We start from the raw sequence: 18,602 nt of genomic DNA, 5'->3' as shown, positions 1-18,602 counted from the left end.
GAGACTCGAACTGGCGCCTGTCTCTAAGAACGGCGGTGAGTGAGTAGGCTGCCAGTAAATACTTCTTCAGCTATGTACCGTTATCCGTCCCCCCTCCCCCACCATCCCTGCAGCCACGACCACGGCGCTGAGCAAAAGGTCCTCCAGTTTACATTTTTTGCGTCCCCTCGCCGCCCCACCCCCATGAGCTTGCCAGTTACAACATCACACAGCACACGAAAACAAACCCATGCACCCACCCACCCTGGACTTGCTCAATCTTAACGTTCTAATCATTTTATTACCAAGTTACTGTTATATCGATAAATGGGTATCTGGGGAAGGTACGCTGTGGTAACCTGAAATTCATTTGCACCGGGCCGTGTGGCCCTCTGTCCCTGATGGAGGTGAGCACCGCTGCCACGCGCAGGGATAGCGTATGCTCCCAGTTTTACTTTTATCTTAATTCTGATCATAATCCAACAAAAATAGTGGTAGAAAGTAATCTTACAGGAGTTTAGCATTAAAAAATTTCATTTTCTTTGAGTTCACAGTTTTCTATGTAAACCAACAGTCACATACATAAAATTTCCAGTACTCATTCAATCCAGCTGTTATACACATTGTTTTAGCATTGAAAATATGGTTTCAATCATTAAATAAGCTGTAGGCTATAAGCTTTCAAAATAGGAGGAAAAGTCAACATGATGAATCATGCGCGTCTCTGTAACGGCTGGGAGCAAAATAATATACACAAACCTAATTTAAAAGATCTTACAGAGAGAAAGTATGACAAAAATAACAATCTACACCGTATAACATTATACGAAGCAAGAAAAATGCACTAAATATCACCAAATAGCATAATAAAATTTCAAAGGTAGAGGTGTGACGGTTTAGTGATCCGTTGGAAGGACGAACAATAACAGCCGCGAGGGTTTGACGGAGGACCAGTAAAGACGAGGAGAAAAACAGTGAAATTTACCTATTTTACGTGCACAGTGAGGGGCCATGGCTGCCAGACCGCTCCCTGAGATAGAGGACGTCAGCTTCAACTATGCGGACCTGCTGAGGAGGCTGACGCTGAGCGGGGAGGAGCTGCTGACACCCTCGGTAGTGGCAGCGGCCGTCCAGAACCTCCCAGGCCCAACCAAACCCAGGTAAGCCTTCTCGTATTCCTTCTCCTCCTCCTCCCTCTTCTTCATCTTCTCCTCCTCCTCTTCCTTCTTCTTCTTCTCTTCCTCGCTCTCCTCCTATGTATTTCCCCTTCTTTTTTTCTACTTCTCTTCCTCTCCTCTTCCTCCTGCTTTTCTCTTCCTCGCTGGCCTCCTTCTTCTGTGTCCTTCCCCTTCTTTTTCTACTTCTCTTTCTCTATCTCTTCCTCCTCCTTTTACTTTTTCTCCTTCTCCTCCTTCTACTACTACTACAATAATTGGTGTTGGTGCTGCTATTAGTAAGGGATAGGGTATGTTGTTTTAGCCCATTTGCACTATTGGTATTTGTATTGTAAGTGGAGGAGGTGGTTTGAGTGTGTGTGTGTGATGGTGCATATTCTCTCTCTCTCTCTCTCTCTCTCTCTCTCTCTCTCTCTCTCTCTCTCTCTCTCTCTCTCTCTCTCTCTCTCTCTCTCTCTCTCACTTTGATCCATGCCTCAAAAGGTATATGCAATCTGTGCCTTCATATTCACAGTTAGGGGACAAAGTACCTGTTTTCTGACCATTATATATCATGGAAGGTGTAATTGGTTAACAGCTGTTTTAAACTACCCCCCCCCCCCCCCAACCTGACCCAGTGAATAGTAACTTAGTCTGGAGCTGGATTAATGATGCGCAGGGCACCCGTACAGGTGCATAACACACATATTTGTTATGCATTATTGCACTCGCTCACCCCAAATAAATAATCATGGCAGCCTCTTGCCTGTAAACATATAAATTTTGTTTTATTGGCATCGATCTTATCACTGCTAGCATGGTACCGGTACATTTAGCATTCAAGTAAAATTAGAGAAGCAAAGTAACATATGAAATATTATCACGGTAAATATCTTTGGAAATCAAAATGAAGAGCTGTGAAGTAGCTACATTGTTACTGTTATATTTGTTGGAGTGGTGTATCTTCTGGTGTAATTTTGAGGATGAAATTATGACTTCTCTTTGCCAGCTATAGGGATTGTAACCTAACCTCTCATATTTTAAATGAACCCAAGCCTTACCTAACTATATCTACTACTGTATGTAAAATGAGTAGCAAAAAGGAAACCAGAATATATTTTAAACTGACAGGATCATGCTAGCATATCATTCCCCCATACTAATAGCTGTGGATACATGCTTGCTAACCATTGAAAGGGGCTTTCTTGTACATTTTGTGGGCATTTGAGGCTATGTTATCATTTGATGTGGGCTGTGTTACTATTCTGTGGCAACCCAGATACCACACTTGCCAAAGAGATGGAGATGGACACCAATGCAATGAGCACCTTAGTGTACGTCACCAACTTTACCACTGTTACTATATAGGCAAGGTCACATTGTTTGGTGTGGGTCGTTTAGTTACTGGTTGCAGCAGCAGAACAGTGGCATTTATTTGACCACCCAGGGAAGATTAATGTTGCTCATGAATGAAATTTTGAGGCAGCACAGTGAACTTCCTTGTTACGATTATTGCCCATTTCTGTCAGGGCTGCAAACAGTTTAAATTATGACTTCCTTGCAGTTTCCTGGTGAAGAAATTTATTGCTGTCAAACCACAAATTAATGGGCGAGATACCGCTAGAAATATGTGTTTCTGAGTGTGCACGTTTTCCTGAGCTTGGGGCGTGTCTGACCTTGGTGGGCTGTTAATGCACCTTGAATTTGTTGGAAAAGAGTAAGAGTTGCATTTTGAGCCTCAGAGGAAAATGTGAATTATGTCAATGATCCCCAACCGAATTTAATATTGACATGTGGTTAATATTAGCGCTACTACCACTGTTTATTTATCATCATTATACATTACTGGTGATTTTTTCTTCATCTTTCTCTCTCTTTCTAAATTAACACCTTTTTTTTTTCCTTTCTGAGCTTACATTTTTCCTTCTCTTTCCTTTCTTTAACTTTCCACTTCCTACTATGTTTTTCTTCCTTTCATACCCAAATGCATCACAGAAGAACATAAAAAAGCCTATATAACTACAAAACATTTAGGTGGCTTCTGAGTTATATAATGAAAAAATTACTTACATTATGTTACATGGAATGGAAGTTGAATAATATTAGTACACACCCAATCCTTATTTTGATGGCATATCAACTTCTAAGGGAATTTGCTGTGGATTTTTCAGTCACTGCCGAGTGGCTTAAAACTACCCAGATGCTGTCTAGAGGAAACCGTCCAAGTGAATCAAGAATGAGCTCAGGGGGGCAGCATGAGCCAAGAAAAGATGGCGCCACTATAAAACACTTGCCTGCGCCATGACGGGCTGGGGCTGACTACCATCCAGGCCCCTGAAGAAAGCCTACCAACACTATAGGCTGGCACGTAAAAATAAATAAATAAATAAATAAAAATTGCCATGTTCACTGCTGTGGTGGTATTTGTGATGATGAGTGAAAGTGGAGTGCTAGTATGGAGTGAGGTATTAGTATTATTAGTAAGTTTTATGAATTGTTGGTGTGAAAGCGGAGATGAGTGGGCGGAGTGCGGGTGGAGTGGCAGCTGTGTGTGGTGGGTGAAGTGGTGGTGGTGTTCAGCGGTGGAGCCAGCAAATAGCCCAAAAGCTGCACAGGTTGTCTTGCAGAAATTTAGTGTGCGTAAACAAGCTGTGTGAGCCTTGAGATATTTCTGGCCGAGGGGAGACAGAGGTGCCGCGGCTTGGGGAGGAAGTGGCGAGGGTTTTGTTGTGGTATTTATTTGACAAGATTGTGTTCCTATTTTCCTCTGTTCTTCTTCTTCTTCTTCTTCTTCTTTTTCTTTTTCTTTTTTTTTCTTTTTTTTTCCAGACATCTTTTCTTTTTTCTTTCCTACTTAGTTTTTTTTATCTCACTCCTTTTATTTTTCTTTCTCTCTTTTAATGTGTTGCTTTTGTGGATGTAGTGTGCTGTATTTGTTTCTTGAGCTTTATATTACTTTCCTTTTCTCTAAATATCTTTCTGAGCTAACATCTTTTTCTTTCTTTCTTAATTTATATCCTTCATTCTTTTTATTTTTCCTTCTCCCATTCTCTTTTACTCTTTTACAATTTTCCTTCTTTCCTTTTCTTTAACTCTCCATTACTAATATATTTTTTTTTTTTATACCTAAATGTTTCCCTAATTTGTATGCTATCTTGGTATTGTCATTATCATCATTATCATTACCATTATTTATTTTGTTGTTGTTGTTGTTGGTGGTGGTGGTGAGGGTGATCGTGGTAGTGATGGTGGTGGTGGTGGTGGTGTTGAGAGCAGTGATGATGGTGGTGATTGCAATCCTGGGTGGTGGTGACAATGGTGGTGGTAATATTGGGTGGTGTTGATGGTGATGAGAGCAATATTGGGTGGTGGTGATGTTGTTGTTGTTGGTGGTAGTGAGGGTGATTGTGGTAGTGATGGTGGTGGTTGTGGTGTTGAGAGCAGTGATAATGATGGTGACTGCAATACTGAGTGGTGATGATGATGGAGGTGAGGTTAATATTAAATGGTGTTGATGGTGATGAGAGCAATATTGGGCGGTGGTGGTGATGGTGTTGTTAGTGGTGGTGGTGGCAGAGCAGTGATGAGGGTGCAACATATCAGTGGCTGGCGACAGAACAAGATACATAACCCAGTGAAATGATACATAGACCAAAGTGATTTAAAGCAGAGGGGAAAACCCATCCTTCTGGGGCCAAAAAATTCTCTTGATGATGATGGGTTGTGATGGAGGAGGAGGAGGAGAAAGAAAAAGGGAAGATTAAAGGAAGGAGGAGCAAGGGAGGACAGGGGAGAATTAATGTAGATGATGAAAGGAAGGAAAGGACAGAGAGAGGAAATTGCTGTATAAATGAAGAATGGGAGAGAAGAAGGAAAGGAAGAGAAAGGGAGAAGATGAAAAGGAGAAAGAGGAAATTGTTGTAGGCCTATAAGTGAAGAATGGAAGGGAGAAGAGAAGAAAAGGAAGATGAAAGGAAGGAAAGGACATGGAGGAAATTGATGTATGGGTGAAGAATGGGAGGGAGAAAGGGAGGAGATGAAAGGAAGAAAAGGACAAGGAGGAAATTGCTGTATAAATGAAGAATGGGAGGAAGAGAAAGGAAGGACAGGAAAAAGAAGTTGCTGTATAAATAAAGAATGGGAGGAAGAGAGGAAGGAAAGAAAGATAAAGGAAGGACAGAAAGGGGAAATTGCTGTATGAATGAAGAATGGAAGGAAGAGAAAAAGAAGAGGAAGAGAAAGGACGGACAGAGAGAGGAAGCGCTGTATAAATAAAGACTGGAAGGAAGAAAAAAAATTAATGAAGGAAGGAAGGACAGAAATAGATAACAATGTATGAGTGAATGATGGGAGAAAGGAACGAAAGGAGGAGGAGGAGAAGAAGGAATAAACTGGAAGGGAGAAGCAACAGACACAGAAATAAAAATAAAATAAAAGGAAGATAGTAATTATATAGAGAGAGAGAGAGAGAGAGAGAGAGAGAGAGAGAGAGAGAGAGAGAGAGAGAGAGAGAGAAGATCGAGGGTATAGGCAAAAAGAAAATAGAAAAGAGGAGAAAATGAAAAATAATTAAAGGAAAAAGAAGAGGAAGAGGAGGAGGAGGAGGAAAGTGCAGTACTCTCTCTCTCTCTCTCTCTCTCTCTCTCTCTCTCTCTCTCTCTCTCTCTCTCTCTCTCTCTCTCTCTCTCTCTCTCTCTCTCTCTCTCTCTCGCAGGCTTTAGTAGACATCATGGTGCCTCTTCCTCCTCCTCCTCCTCCTCCTCCTCCTCCTCCTCCTACTCCTCCTCCTCTCTGCCAGGTGTATCCGGACTTACCTGTCAACTTTGAGAGGGGAAAGGTATGAGGGCGAGGGGAGGTGAGGGTGGGGGGGGGATGTGGGGAGGAAAGGGGAGGGGGAGGAGAGTGGGTGGGAAGGGGATGACTAATTCTGGCACCTATTCCTGAGTGTGGGTGTGACCTTGGTTTTCCCCTCCCTTCCTTCTCCCTTCTTCCCCTCTTCCCCTTCCCTCTCCCTTCTTTCCCCTCTTCCCCTTCCCTCTCCCTTCTTCCCCTCTTCCCCTTCCCTCTCCCTTCTTCCCCTCTTCCTCTTCCCTCTCCCTCTTCCTTCTTCCCCTTCCCTCCTCTTCCTTCCTCTTCCCCTTCCCCTTCCCTTCCTCCCCTCTTCCCCTTTCCTCTTCCTTCTTCCCCTCTTCCTTATTTTCTTCCTCTTCCCCCTTCCCCTTCCCTCTTCTTCCCTTCCCTCTTCGTATTTTCTTCCAGTCTTCCCCTTCCCTCCTCTTCTTCCCTTCCCTCTTCCTTATTTTCTTCCCCTCTTCCCCTTCCCCCTTCCTTCTTCCCCTTCCATTTTCTTTCTTCCCCTTTCATTTTCTTCCTCTTTTCCCTCCCCTCCTCTTCTTCCCTTCCCTCTTCCTTATTTTCTTCCCTCTTCCCTTCCCTTCCTTCTTCCCTTCCTTTTCTTTTCTTCCCCTCTTCCCCTTCCCTCATCCTTCTTCTCCTTTCTTCTTCCTTCTTCCCCTCTTCCTTATTTTCTTCCTATTTGCCCTTCCCTCCTCTTCTTCCCTTCCCTCTTCCTTATTTTCTTCCCCTCTTCCCCTTCCTTCTTTCCCTTCCCTCTTCCTTCTTCCCCTCTCATTTTCCTCCTCTTTCCCCTCCCACCTTCTTTCTTCCCTTTCCTTCCTCCCCTCTCCCTTATTTTCCTCCTCTTTCCCCTCGCCTCTTCTTTCTTCCCCTTCCTTCTTCCCCTTTCCCTTATTTTCCTCCTTCCCCTCACCGTCTCCTCTTTACCCTCTTTTCCCCTCTCTTCCTTTTCTCATATCTTCATTTTCCTCCTCTTTTCTCTTTTCTAACGTTCTCCCCTCTTTTTCTCTCCACCTTTTCCTCCTCTTCCCCCTTTCCCCTCTCTTTCCCTCCACTTCCTGTCCCTTTTCCTCCTTTCCTGTCTATCCCTTCCTATCCTTTCTCTTAATTTTTCTTTGGCCTTCTTTCCTGTCCATCCCTTCCTATCCTTTCTCTTCTTTCTCTTCTTAATTTTTCTTTGGCCTTCTTTCCTGTCCATCCCTTCCTATCCTTTCTTTTCTTGATTTATCCTTTTCCTCTTTTCCTATCCATTCCTTCCTATCCTTCTTCTCCCTCTTCTTAATTTCTCTTCTTCCTTTTCTCCATTTCTTCTTTTCCTCTTTTATCTCTTCTGTTCATCTCTCTATTTATCAATTATTTTTTTATCTCATTCTCTTCCGCATATGTGTTTCTTCTCTCTCTCTCTCTCTCTCTCTCTCTCTCTCTCTCTCTCTCTCTCTCTCTCTAACTGCGTAGAAATGGCGCAGTGAAACGAATTTATAGCGTGCGTTTAGTTTGTTGATGTTGGAACTCTCTCCTCTCTCTCTCTCTCTCTCTCTCTCTCTCTCTCTTTCTGTAATACGATTCTTACTCTAATTGTTGATTCCTGGGAGCGAATTCTTCAGGTTTAGTCTCTCTCTCTCTCTCTCTCTCTCTCTCTCTCTCTCTCTCTCTCTCTCTCTCTCTCTCTCTCTCTCTCTCTCTCTCAAACATACGCATTTTCCTCCTCCTCCTCCTCCTCTTCCTCCTCTTCCTTTTCTAATTTTACCTCCTCCATGTGGCCTCCCTTCGTCTTAGGTGCCTCAGGGAAGAACGCTCAGTAAGGGGCGCGGCACTCTCCTCTTTGGCACTGCTGAGGGTAAAGAGGCGGGCCCCGGAGTGAGCGTGACGCCTCCCCTCTGTAACGCTGGCTGAGTGGCCCGCGGGGTACAGAAATGGGGTAGTTGGGGTTGAAATGTTTCCGTTTTCTATGATTCGTTTATTGTTTTGATTGTTTTCTTGTGTTTTTTGTGTTACTGAGAGAGAGAGAGAGAGAGAGAGAGATGGAAGAAGTAAAATATATGCGAAAGAGGATGAGAGAAAAAAAATAATGATAAAAGAGAAGGGGAAGGGGAGAGTGGTAAGTGAGGGGAAGGGGAGAGGGGTAAGTGAAGGGGAAGGGGAGATAGGGGGAAGTAAAGGGAAGGGGAGAAAAAAGGGAAAATAACTGGTTGTCAGAAAGGGGAGTATAAGAGTAAGGGGAGAGGAAGAGAGGGAAAGGGGAGAGAAGCTAGTTGTCAGAGAGGGAGATGGGGAGTAACATTTTGGGGAGGGTAAATGAGGGGAAAGGGGAGAGAGGAAGAGGGGAAAATCACGGGTTGATAAAGAGGGGAGATTAGAATAGAGGGGAGACTATCTTATCTGCTTTTTGAGAGGGTTTTGAGTGAGAGGGGAGTGATAGGAAAGGGGAGAGAAGGGAGAGTAATTTGTCTGTGGGGAGTTGTTTTGGGGAAGGGGAGAGTAGAAGAGGGGAGACTATCTTATCTGCGTGTTGAGAGAGTTTTGGGAGGGGAAGAAGTGACGGTAAGGGGGAGAGAAGGGAGGATAATTTGTCTGGGGAGTTGTTTTGGGGAAGGGGAGAGTAGAAGAGAGGGGAGACTATCTTATCTGCGTGGTAAGAAAGTTTTGAGAGGGGAAGAATTGGGGGTAAGGGGAGAGAAGGGAGGGTAATTTGTCTGTGGGGAGAGTTTTGGGGAGGGGAATGTGGGGAAGGGGGAGAGTATAAGAGGGGAGACTACCTTATCTGTTTTTCGAGTGAGGGGAGTGAGAGGAAGAGAACAGAAAGTGGGGAGATAAATTTACCTGCTTTTTTGAGGTGAATAAGAGGAAGGGGAGAGTATCATATCTGCTGTCTGAGAAGGGGAGAGTAGAGGGGAGCGCATCTTATCTGCTGTTTGAGAGAAGAGTGTGAGGAAGGGGAGAGTCGGGAAAGTGACATCTGTTCTTTGATAAGGGGAGAGTGAGGGGTAGATTTTTTTTATGTATATATGGGATAGTTAAGAGCAGGAATAAGTTTTTGTGTTCTTGAGGCTTGTGAATGGGGGGAAAGAGTGTGTTGAGAGAGGGGAGGGAGGGGGGAAAGAGAGTACTGGAAGATGGGAGAGTGAGGGGTTGATTTTTTTATGTATATATGGGATAGTTAAGAATAGGAATGGGTGTTTGTGTTCTTGAAGCTTGTGAAGGGGGGAAATGAGGGGAAAGAGAGTTTTGGGAGAGGGGAAAGAGAGTGCTGGAAGATGGGATTTAAGTAAGAGTTGGAAGAGGGGAAGAGAACAAGGACTGTGAGAGGGGAGAATTGGGGTTGAGAGAGAGGGGAAAAATGAGTGCCGTGAGAAGGGAAAGTTAGAGGTAGGAGAGGGGAGAAAGTGAGGGGAAAAGTAATAGGTGGGAGAGGGGAAACGGGAAAAACGAGGGGAGAGAGGGGAAAGTGAAGGGTGAGAGAGGGGAAAAGTAAACAGTGGGAGAGGGGAAAGTATGACCGTGGGAGAGGGGTATCAGAGGAGAAAATGGGTGAGGGGAAAGGAACAGAAAAGTAAAGACTGTAAGGGAGGGAAAATAGAGAGGTGGGAGAGGGGAAAATGAAGTGTAAGAAGGGAAAGCAAGGGGAAGGATGAGGGGAAAGGGAACAGAAAAGTAAAGACTGTTAGGGAGGGAAAATAGGGAGGTGGGAGAGGGGAAAATGAAGTGTAAGAAGGGGAAGGATGAGGGGAAGCGAGACGAAGGAAGACGGGAAAATAAGACTGTGCGAGGGGAAAGTATCGCTGTGGAAGAGGGGAAACGCGAGGAAAGTGAGGGGAGAAGAGGCGGGATGCTGCGCGCGTGGCATCTCTGGGGCCCTGTAGCGAGGATACGAGGAAGCGCCATTGATTGTCACAGATGGGAGGGAGAGGAGGGATGCTGCCGCCGAGAGAGAGAGAGAGAGGGGACGGACCAACCAACCAACCAGTCTGGAGGAGAGAGGAGAGGCGGGCGGTCATACAGACATTGGAACCCGCCAGTAGTGTTGTTGTTGTTGTTTTTTAGTGGTGGTGCGCAGAAGAGGATGCGCGGTAACACCACCACCACCGCCGTCACCCGCCTGCACCCACTCCCTCACCCCCTCCAGGCCTAGTGTTGTGAGTCAAGAGTGTTGCGAGTGTTGCCATGGCTGCTAGATTTGTGTTGCGTTGACCTGAGCTAACTTAACCTGACCTGATGTGACCTGACGTGACCTGAGGCTTTGAACTGCTGTGACCTCTTTTATCTTGTATACGTTTCCATGATGAGGAGGTTAGTGAGATAGAGATATAGAGATAGAGACGCTGGTAAAGATTGGAGATAGAGAAAGGAAGAAAGAAAGAAAGAAAGGAAGGAAGGAAGAAGCCATGAAGGAAAATGAAGAGTGAAAGATAGAGAGAGACAGAGAGAAACACTGATAAAGATTGGAGATAGAGAAAGAAAGAAAGGAAGGAAGGAAGGAAGGAAAAAGCCATGAAGGAAAATAGTGAAAGATAGACAGAGACAGAGAGAAACACTGATAAAGATTAAAGATAGAGAAAGGAAGGAAGAAAGAAAATAATCATGTGGAAAACTAGACTGAAACAAAGATAGAAATAAAGATAAGAAAAAAAGGAACCATGAAAAGACCTAAAGAATAAGATAGAGAAAGACGGAGAGGAAGAAACACCAACAAAGACAAAGAAAAACAAAGAAAAAAAACTCAACCATGAAGAGAACCAAATGAAGTGAACAACAAAAGAAAAACAATAACAAGGCAACACAAATCAAAACAACCCAGAAACACCCAAAGAAAAGGAACCATGTAGAAGGGACGAGGTGTTGCGTGTTCCTCGTTGTGTTGTGTTGTGTTGCGTCTGGAGTAGAAGAAGGAGAAGGAGGAGTAGGTTGTTGAGTTCCTTGTGTTGCTTAGGCCATCCTTGTGTTGTTCCTCTCTCAACACCGTGGCGTGGATCTGAGGCTAGTTTTGTGTTGCTGTGGCTCCTGTTGTTTTTGTGTTGCTGGTTAGTATTGCACCCACGCCAACACACACGCCTTCACTGTATTTCCAAGCACATATACGTCTTACTAAATCTCACACGCCCTCACCCACGCCCACATTGCAATTCTTAGCACCCACGATATTGTAAGCCTTGCACACACACGCCCCCACACCCACTGCAAGTCAGGCACCCACGCCCAGTATAAGGCTTCACACCCACGCCCAGTCTAAGGCTATGCACCCACGCCCACTGCAAGCCTAGATACGCCCACGCCCATAAGCACAAGCACCCACGCCCGTTTGAAGGCACCCACGCCCACTTCAAGCTTGTCACCCACGCCCGTTTGAAGCTACCCACGCCTACTTCAACCACAAGCACCCACGCCCACTGCAAGCCTATATTTCACGCCCGTTTGAAGTCACCCACGCCCATTGCCAAGCCACCCACCCACCCACGCCAGCAAGCCAGAGCACCCACGCCCGGCCGTTCGCTCGCTCGCACGCCCACGCCATGTTCCATGTTGGCGCTGGGGGGCGGACAGCCATCACCCCGCCCGGCCCCGCGCCACCCACGCCCTCCACGCCACACCCATGCACGCCACACCCATGCACGCCCCTCAGGTAATGCTCTGCTAATGAATGGACAGGTAGACAGGGATAAAGGGGTGTGGAGGACAGGTATACGTCTTACTAAATCGCCCACGCCCACACGCCCTCACCCACCCCCACACGCCCTCACCCACGCCCCCACGCCCTCACCCACGCCTCCACTGCAATTCCAAGCACCCACGATTCTGTAAGCCTTGCACACACACACACGCCCACTGTAAGCCAGGCACCCACGCCCACACGCCCTCACCCACGCCTCCACTGCAATTCTAAGCACCCACGATTTTGTAAGCCTTTCACACACACACACACACGCCCACTGTAAGCCAGGCACCCACGCCCATTGTGAAGCCAAGCACTGGACAGGCATAGACAGGAAGATAATAAGAAAAAAAAGTACAGACTGATGCAGAAAGACACAGAAGTAGATGGATTGAATTGTATATCCTTGAATTATATATCCCTGAACTGACCTCTCTTTTGGGGCCACTCTGTAATCTTTTTAGGAGCAGCGAGTAGCGGGCTTTTTTTTTTATGTGTGTGTGTGTGTGTGTGTGTGTGTGTGTGTGTGTGTGTGTGTGTGTGTGTGTGTGTGTGCGCCCTTGAGCTGTCTCCTTTGCTGTAAAAATAAAAATAAAAAATACAGGCCAGCATGAAAAATATAAAAGTACACTCACAGATTTTGCAGGTGTTGAGATATGTATAGAACGACCGATACGCCACTGAAGAGACCACAGACAGACTTAAAATAAACCCTAGACAGACACTTACGAGGAATACAGACAACACACGAGGGTACAGACAAGCAAGAACAGACGCCTTATGAACAGACAGACAGGACGAGCCATACACATCAAAGACAGACATACAGGAAGCTTACAGACAACACACGAGGGTACAGACAAGCAAGAACAGACGCCTATTGAACAGACAGACAGAAAGAGCCATACACACATCAGACAGACAGACATATAGGAAGCTTACAGACAGCACACGAGGGTACAGACAAGCAAGAACAGACGCCTAATGAACAGACAGAGAGAAAGCGCCATGCAGACATCAAACAAGGGTACAGACAAGCAAAAACTGACATCAGATAGACAGACAGACAGATAGGAAGCTCACAGACAGTAGACAAGGGTACAGACAAGCAAAAAATGGACCCCAGATAGACAGACAGACAGATAGGAAGCTTACAGACAACAGACAAGGGTACAGACAAGCAAAAACAGACCTCAAATAGACAGACAGACAGGAAGCTCACAGACAACAGACAAGGGTACAGACAAACAAAAAACAAGCCCTAGATAGACACACAGACAGACAGCAAGCTCACAGACTATACAGACGAGGGTACAGACAGGTAGAAAGCACAGACAGCAAAGATACACACATAATCAGACACCAGGTAACAGACAGACAGGTAGATTACAGACAACGGAGATTCGGACAGTCAGAGGTGGACTTAAAGGTGACCAGCCATAACAGACAGACACAGACAGACAGACAGGTGGTATACAGACATCAGACGCGGGAACAGACATGCAAAAATAGACTTAAAGGGGAAGAGACGAACGCGGAATCTAGGTTGGGGGAGAGAGAGAGAGAGAGAGAGAGAGAGAGAGAGACCCCTTGGTAAGTTTAATGGAGCTACCTTTCCCCCTCTTCTTCCTCCCCTTTTCCCCTCATCTTCCTCTCCTTTTCCTCATCCTCCTTCCCTGTTACTGTCATCCTCTTCTCCTCTTCCTCTCCATTTTTATCATCCTTCTCCCCTTTTCCCTCTTCTTTATCGTTTCCCCTCATTCTCCGTCTCCCCTTTTCCCCTTCATCCGTTTTCCCTCATCTACTTTCCTTTTTTCCCTCATTTTCCTCTTTTTCCTTCATTCTCTCCCTTTCCCCTCATCTTCTCCCCCTTTTCCTATTTCATTCTTTCCTTTTTTCCCTTTTCCTCTTTTTTTCATCCTCCTTTCTTTTTCCTCTCGATTCTCTTCTTCCTCTTTTCTTTTCCTCTTTTCCCCTCATCTTCCTCTTTTCCCCTTCACTCTCCTCCCCCTTTCCCCTCTTCTTCCTCTCCTCTTCCACCTCGTCCATTCCTTTCATCCTCTTGTACAGATTAAGGACATAGCGTGACTTACATTATTATTATTATTATTATTATTATTATTATTATTATTATTATTATTATTATTATTATTACACGTTTCTTATTACCATGTTTATCGCTTTATTACTATTTTCTTATATATGTTTTTTTCGTCTTTCTTACTTTATTTATCTCCTTCATTGTGTGTGTGTGTGTGTGTGTGTGTGTGTGTGTGTGTGTGTGTGTGTGTGTGTGTGTGTGTTTATTAGGCCGATCACCTGCGATTTATGGGGACAATGGGTTAATTAAGGTGACCAGGTGTGTGTGTGTGTGTGTGTGTGTGTGTGTGTGTGTGTGTGTGTGTGTGTGTCAGTGTGTGTGTGTGAGAGAGAGAGAGAGAGAGAGAGAGAGAGAGAGAGAGAGAGAGAGAGACCCCCAGTGCCTCGTGGTCGGTGGTCTGCCTTCAAACCCTAAGACAACAAACAAACGAACAAACAACCACAACGCTGACTCATTTCCCTTAGAGAGAGAGAGAGAGAGAGAGAGAGAGACTAAATTTATTCGTACACCTCTCTCTCTCTCTCTCTCTCTCTCTCTCTCTTTTATTTGCACATTTTAAAGATTCACTATTTACATTTAACTTTCTTTCCCCTCTCTCCTCCTCCTCCTCCTCCTCCTCTTCCTCTTCCTCCTCCTCTCCCCTCTTCCCTCATTCTAGCATTCCCTTACCTTCCACTTAACATACTCTCCCCCTCTCCTTCCTCTCCCCTCTTTCCCCCCTCTCCCCTCTTTCCCTCCCTTCCCTCTTTCTCTCTTTCCTCCTCTCCCTCTTTTCCCCCTCCCTTCTCCCTCCCTCCCTCTTTCCCCTTAGATCTTCCCTTCAGTAAATCAATCTCCCTTTCTCACGCGTTAAGGGGAGGGGAGAGGAAGAAGGGAGGGGCGGGGAGGGGAGGAAAGGCGTCGGAAGAGAGAGGGGAGAGGGGATGAGGTAGGGAGGAAGGGATGGGAAGGAAAGGGGAGACTTAAAGGGGTAATATTTGGTCCTAAGGGAAAGATTTGAAAGGGAAAGAGGAGAGGAGAGGTGAGGGGAAACGATGTGGTGGTGGTGGTGCAGGAATTATCTCACCTTTCCTTTCTCTCTTTCTTTCTTTCTTTATTTATTTATTTCTCTTTTGTCCCTGGTGAGTGTCTATTTTCACACCCAGCAAGGTCAAGTTTGTCTGTTTGTCTGAAGTTCGTATATTTGCTGTAGGTTAGGCAAGGCAAGGCTAGGTTAGGTTAGGTTAGATAAGGCTAGGTTAGGTTAGGCAAGGTTAGGTAAGGCTAGGTTAGGTTAGGTTAGCTAAGATAAAGTTGGGTTAGGTTAGGTAAGGCTAGGTTTGGTAAGGTAAGGTTAGGTAAGGTAAAGTTAGGTTAGGTAAGGCTAGGTAAGGTAAGGTTAGGCTAGGTAAGGTTAGGTTTGGTTAGGTAAGGCTAGGTTAGGTGAGGTAAGGTTAGGTAAGGTAAGGTTAGGTTTGGTTAGGTAAGGCTAGGTTAGGTGAGGTAAGGTTAGGTAAGGTAAGGTTAGGTTAGGTAAGGTAAGGTAAGGTTAGGTAAGGCTAGGCTAGGTAAGGTTAGGTTAGGTTAGGCTAGGTCATGTATGTGCTTGTCTGTATGTCTGTCTTTTATGGAAGCTCGTATGTCTGTGTGAATGTGCGTGTTTTAATAGTTCGTTTGTCAGCAGAATGTGTGAGAATGTAAGGGGTCTGTTTTAATTAAGCCCAGGTAAAGGTGATTCACGGGACAGTATTCAGATAATGAGGTTTTGATGCAGATTCGTACGGTGGAGAAGAGCCTATTGACAGAGAGAGACAGACGGACAGACAGGCGAATACATACAGACAGATGAGACAGACACACAGTTCTAATATTCCGCCGCGGACCTAAACCACTAAATCCATTCGCTGATTGAAATTTGCCGAACCGTGACGCGAGATCAAAGTGTAACTGGATTAGAGGATTGTACAACAGTCACGGGGGGAATATTGTGCTTGTGTTGTGAGTTCTTTCTGGTTTTGTCCTGTGTTTCTGTTGCTGGTAGTGTTATAGTGTTGTTCTGTGTTGTGTTAGTGTTACCTGGGCCTATGTAGACGTGTGTTCGTGTGTGTGTGTGGGTTTGTGGGTTTGAGAAGAGAGCAAGGTAGGAAGGAAGGAAGGAAGGGAGGGAGGTAGGAAGTAACGAAGGAAGGGAGGGAGGGAGGCTCTACTTTTGTGTTGCTGTGTGTTGTGTCTGTGTTACGTTGAAAGAGGAAGAGGAGGAGGAGGAGGAAGAAAGCGAAGAAGTATGAACTGAGGAGGAGGAGGAGGAAGAGAACGAAAAAGTAGTGTTCTATATAGTTTTGTGTTGCATTGTGTTGTGTTACATGCGGAGGGGGGGAAGGGAGAGCAAGGTAGGAGAGAGGGAGGGAGTAAAAAGATTGGTTCGTGAAAATGAGTATAGATGGCGTGAAGGTCAAATATATATATAACCAACCTTTATCGTGTAATTTTTTTTTTTTTTTTTTTTTTTTACAACAAAGTAGACAGCTCAAGGGCACACAAAAAGGGAAACAATAATAAAAAAAAAAAAGCCCGCTACCCGCTGCTCCTAAAAATAATCAAAAGAGGTGGCCGAAAGAGGGGTCAGGTCTATCCTCTCCTCCTCTTCTTCCTCTTCTCTCTTCCTCTCGTTATGTTTCCTATCATCTTCGTTCTTCCCTTCTTTTTCTTCCTAATCTACTTTCCTTCTTCTCTTCTTCCTCCTCCTCCTCCACACATATTCCTTCGTTTCCTGTCTCCTCCTCCTCCTCCTCCTCCACATACCTCCACCTCAATTGTCCTTTCTCGTTCCTCTCCATCTCTCATCCACCACCCACTCCACACACACACATTTCCTGTCAGCCTACCTACCCCATCTCTTCCTCCACCTCTCCACCTCTCCACCTCTCCCCCTCCACTCTTTTCTCTCAGTCTCTCATCTCCACTTCTCATCTCCCCAATGCCCTTTAGTCTCCTCCACCTCTCCACCTCCACCTCTCCCCCTCCACTCCTTTCTCTCAGTCTCTCATCTCCACTTCTCATCTCCCCAATGCCCTTTAGTCTCCACCTCCCGTCTGCTGTCCCCATCACACCCACCTCCACCCACACGCTTCCACCTATCCACCTATACTATACATCACCACCACCACCATACATCACCATCACTTTCTTCAACTCCACATGGTTCTCCCTCTTTCTCCTTCCTCTCCACACATCCTCACCACCATCACCATGCACCACCATTTTTCAACTCCAAATGCCTTCCTTCATCACCACCGTTCCACCACCACTATCACCACCAACACCTTTTCAACTCCACATGCCTTCCCTCTCCACCTCCCTTCCTTCCTCCATCCACCACCTCCAAATTCTCCACCAACCTTTTCCTTGCCACCACCTCACTCAACCACCCTTTCACCTCCTCCTCCTCCTCCTCCTCCTCCTCCTCCTCCTCTTCCACCCACCTCCTCCACATCACCAACCAGCCACATCACAGCTCCATTTGTGTGCCATATGCAAGCAAGGACCTCTCCACCAGTGTGTGTGTGTGTGTGTGTGTGTGTGTGTGTGTGTGTGTGTGTGAGGAAGATGGAGTTTCAAGTCTTTATAACAGCAAACAAAGACATTCAATACACCTCTTTTTTCTTTCTTTCTTTCTTTCTTTCTTTCTTTCTTTCTTGGCTGTTTAAAGAAATTAGTTTTTTTATTTACTTTTCTTCGTTCGTTAATGTTAGGATCTTGAAGGGAATTTGTTTTGCTTTCCTTTTCTTGTGATGATAGATAGGGAGGTGATAGATAGATAGATAGATAGATAGGGAGGTTATATATACATGCATGCGTATATATAGAGATAGTTAAAGTTACAGATAGATAGTATAGAGATAGATATAGATAGGGAAGATAGAAAATGCGGATAATAAATGCAAATACAGAGATAGACGTTGTTAAAGAAGGGGAAGATGAGAAATTAAGATAAAGAAACGAGGTAAAAGATGTATGAAGATAAAGATAGACATGGATATAGAAGGGAAAGAGGGAAATTAGGTACAAAAATGAGGTTAGTAAATGCATAAGTAAACACAGAGACATAGATAAAGATAGGGAAAATAAAAATAAAATAAAGAAACTAAGTAAAAGATGCATAAAGATAAAAATAGACATAAATAAAGATAGGAAAGAGGGAAATGAGGTGTAGATGCCAGATGTAGAAAAAAGACGTAGATGAAGATAGGGGAATAGAATGAGGTTGATAGGTGCTTAGTTAAAGAGGTCTACATAGGGGGTTATCAATGTGTGTGTGTGTGTGTGTGTGTGTGTGTGTGTGTGTGTGTGTGTGTGTGTGTGTGAAAAAGGAAAGGTGGCCAGACATGTTTTTTCTTCCTCCTCCTCCTCCTCCTCCTCCTCCTCCTCCTCCTCCTCCTCTTCTTCTTCTTCCTCTTCCTTATCATCTACATTATCGTGTGAACCGTTTTTATCACATTACCTGACGCGTCTTCTTTTTATCTCCCTTCTTCCTCCTCTTCCTCCTCCTCCTCCTCTTTTTCTTCTTCCGCCTCTTCCTCCTCCTCCTTCGTCTTTTTCATCCAGTTTTTTTTTTCCTATTTATTTTCTTCCGTTTCTTCCTTTTTCTTCTTTTGCTTATTTCTTTTCTTCCTTTCTTCATTATTTTTTCTTCTTTTATTATATTCATCATCATCATCACTATTTCGATTTTTTTATTATTTCTCTTCGTTTTCCTTCCTTCTTTCTCCTCCTCCTCCTCTTCTTCGTTTTCTCTCCTTCCTTCTTTCTCCTCCTCTTCTTCTTCATTCTCTCTTCGTTTTCTCTCCTTCCTTCTTTCTTTCTCCTCCTCCTCATCTTCTTCATT

At 44.9% G+C, this 18,602-nt stretch overlaps 1 protein-coding gene across 4 annotated transcripts in view; it reads left to right on the top strand.

Annotated features, from left to right (window-relative positions):
• Positions 1-929: 929 nt before the first annotated feature.
• The window catches only part of LOC127004939 (myosin-11-like), a 54,265-nt gene continuing 36,592 nt past the window's right edge, over positions 930-18,602 (top strand). For 2 of the 4 annotated variants that reach the window (XM_050873233.1, XM_050873234.1), the window contains exon 1: positions 931-1,139. In XM_050873233.1, the coding sequence (XP_050729190.1) occupies positions 991-1,139 (149 nt within the window). In that variant the 5' untranslated portion in view covers positions 931-990. Of the gene's footprint in view, positions 1,140-9,933; positions 11,608-18,602 lie in introns of those variants that run through there. The other 2 variants (XM_050873232.1, XM_050873235.1) reach the window with 2 other exon arrangements.

This window comes from Eriocheir sinensis, chromosome 29 (genome assembly GCF_024679095.1).
Source record: "Eriocheir sinensis breed Jianghai 21 chromosome 29, ASM2467909v1, whole genome shotgun sequence".
NCBI lineage: Eukaryota > Metazoa > Arthropoda > Malacostraca > Decapoda > Varunidae > Eriocheir > Eriocheir sinensis.
Note: the sequence above shows the minus strand (reverse complement) of the source record. Positions and strands in the feature narration are given on the sequence as shown.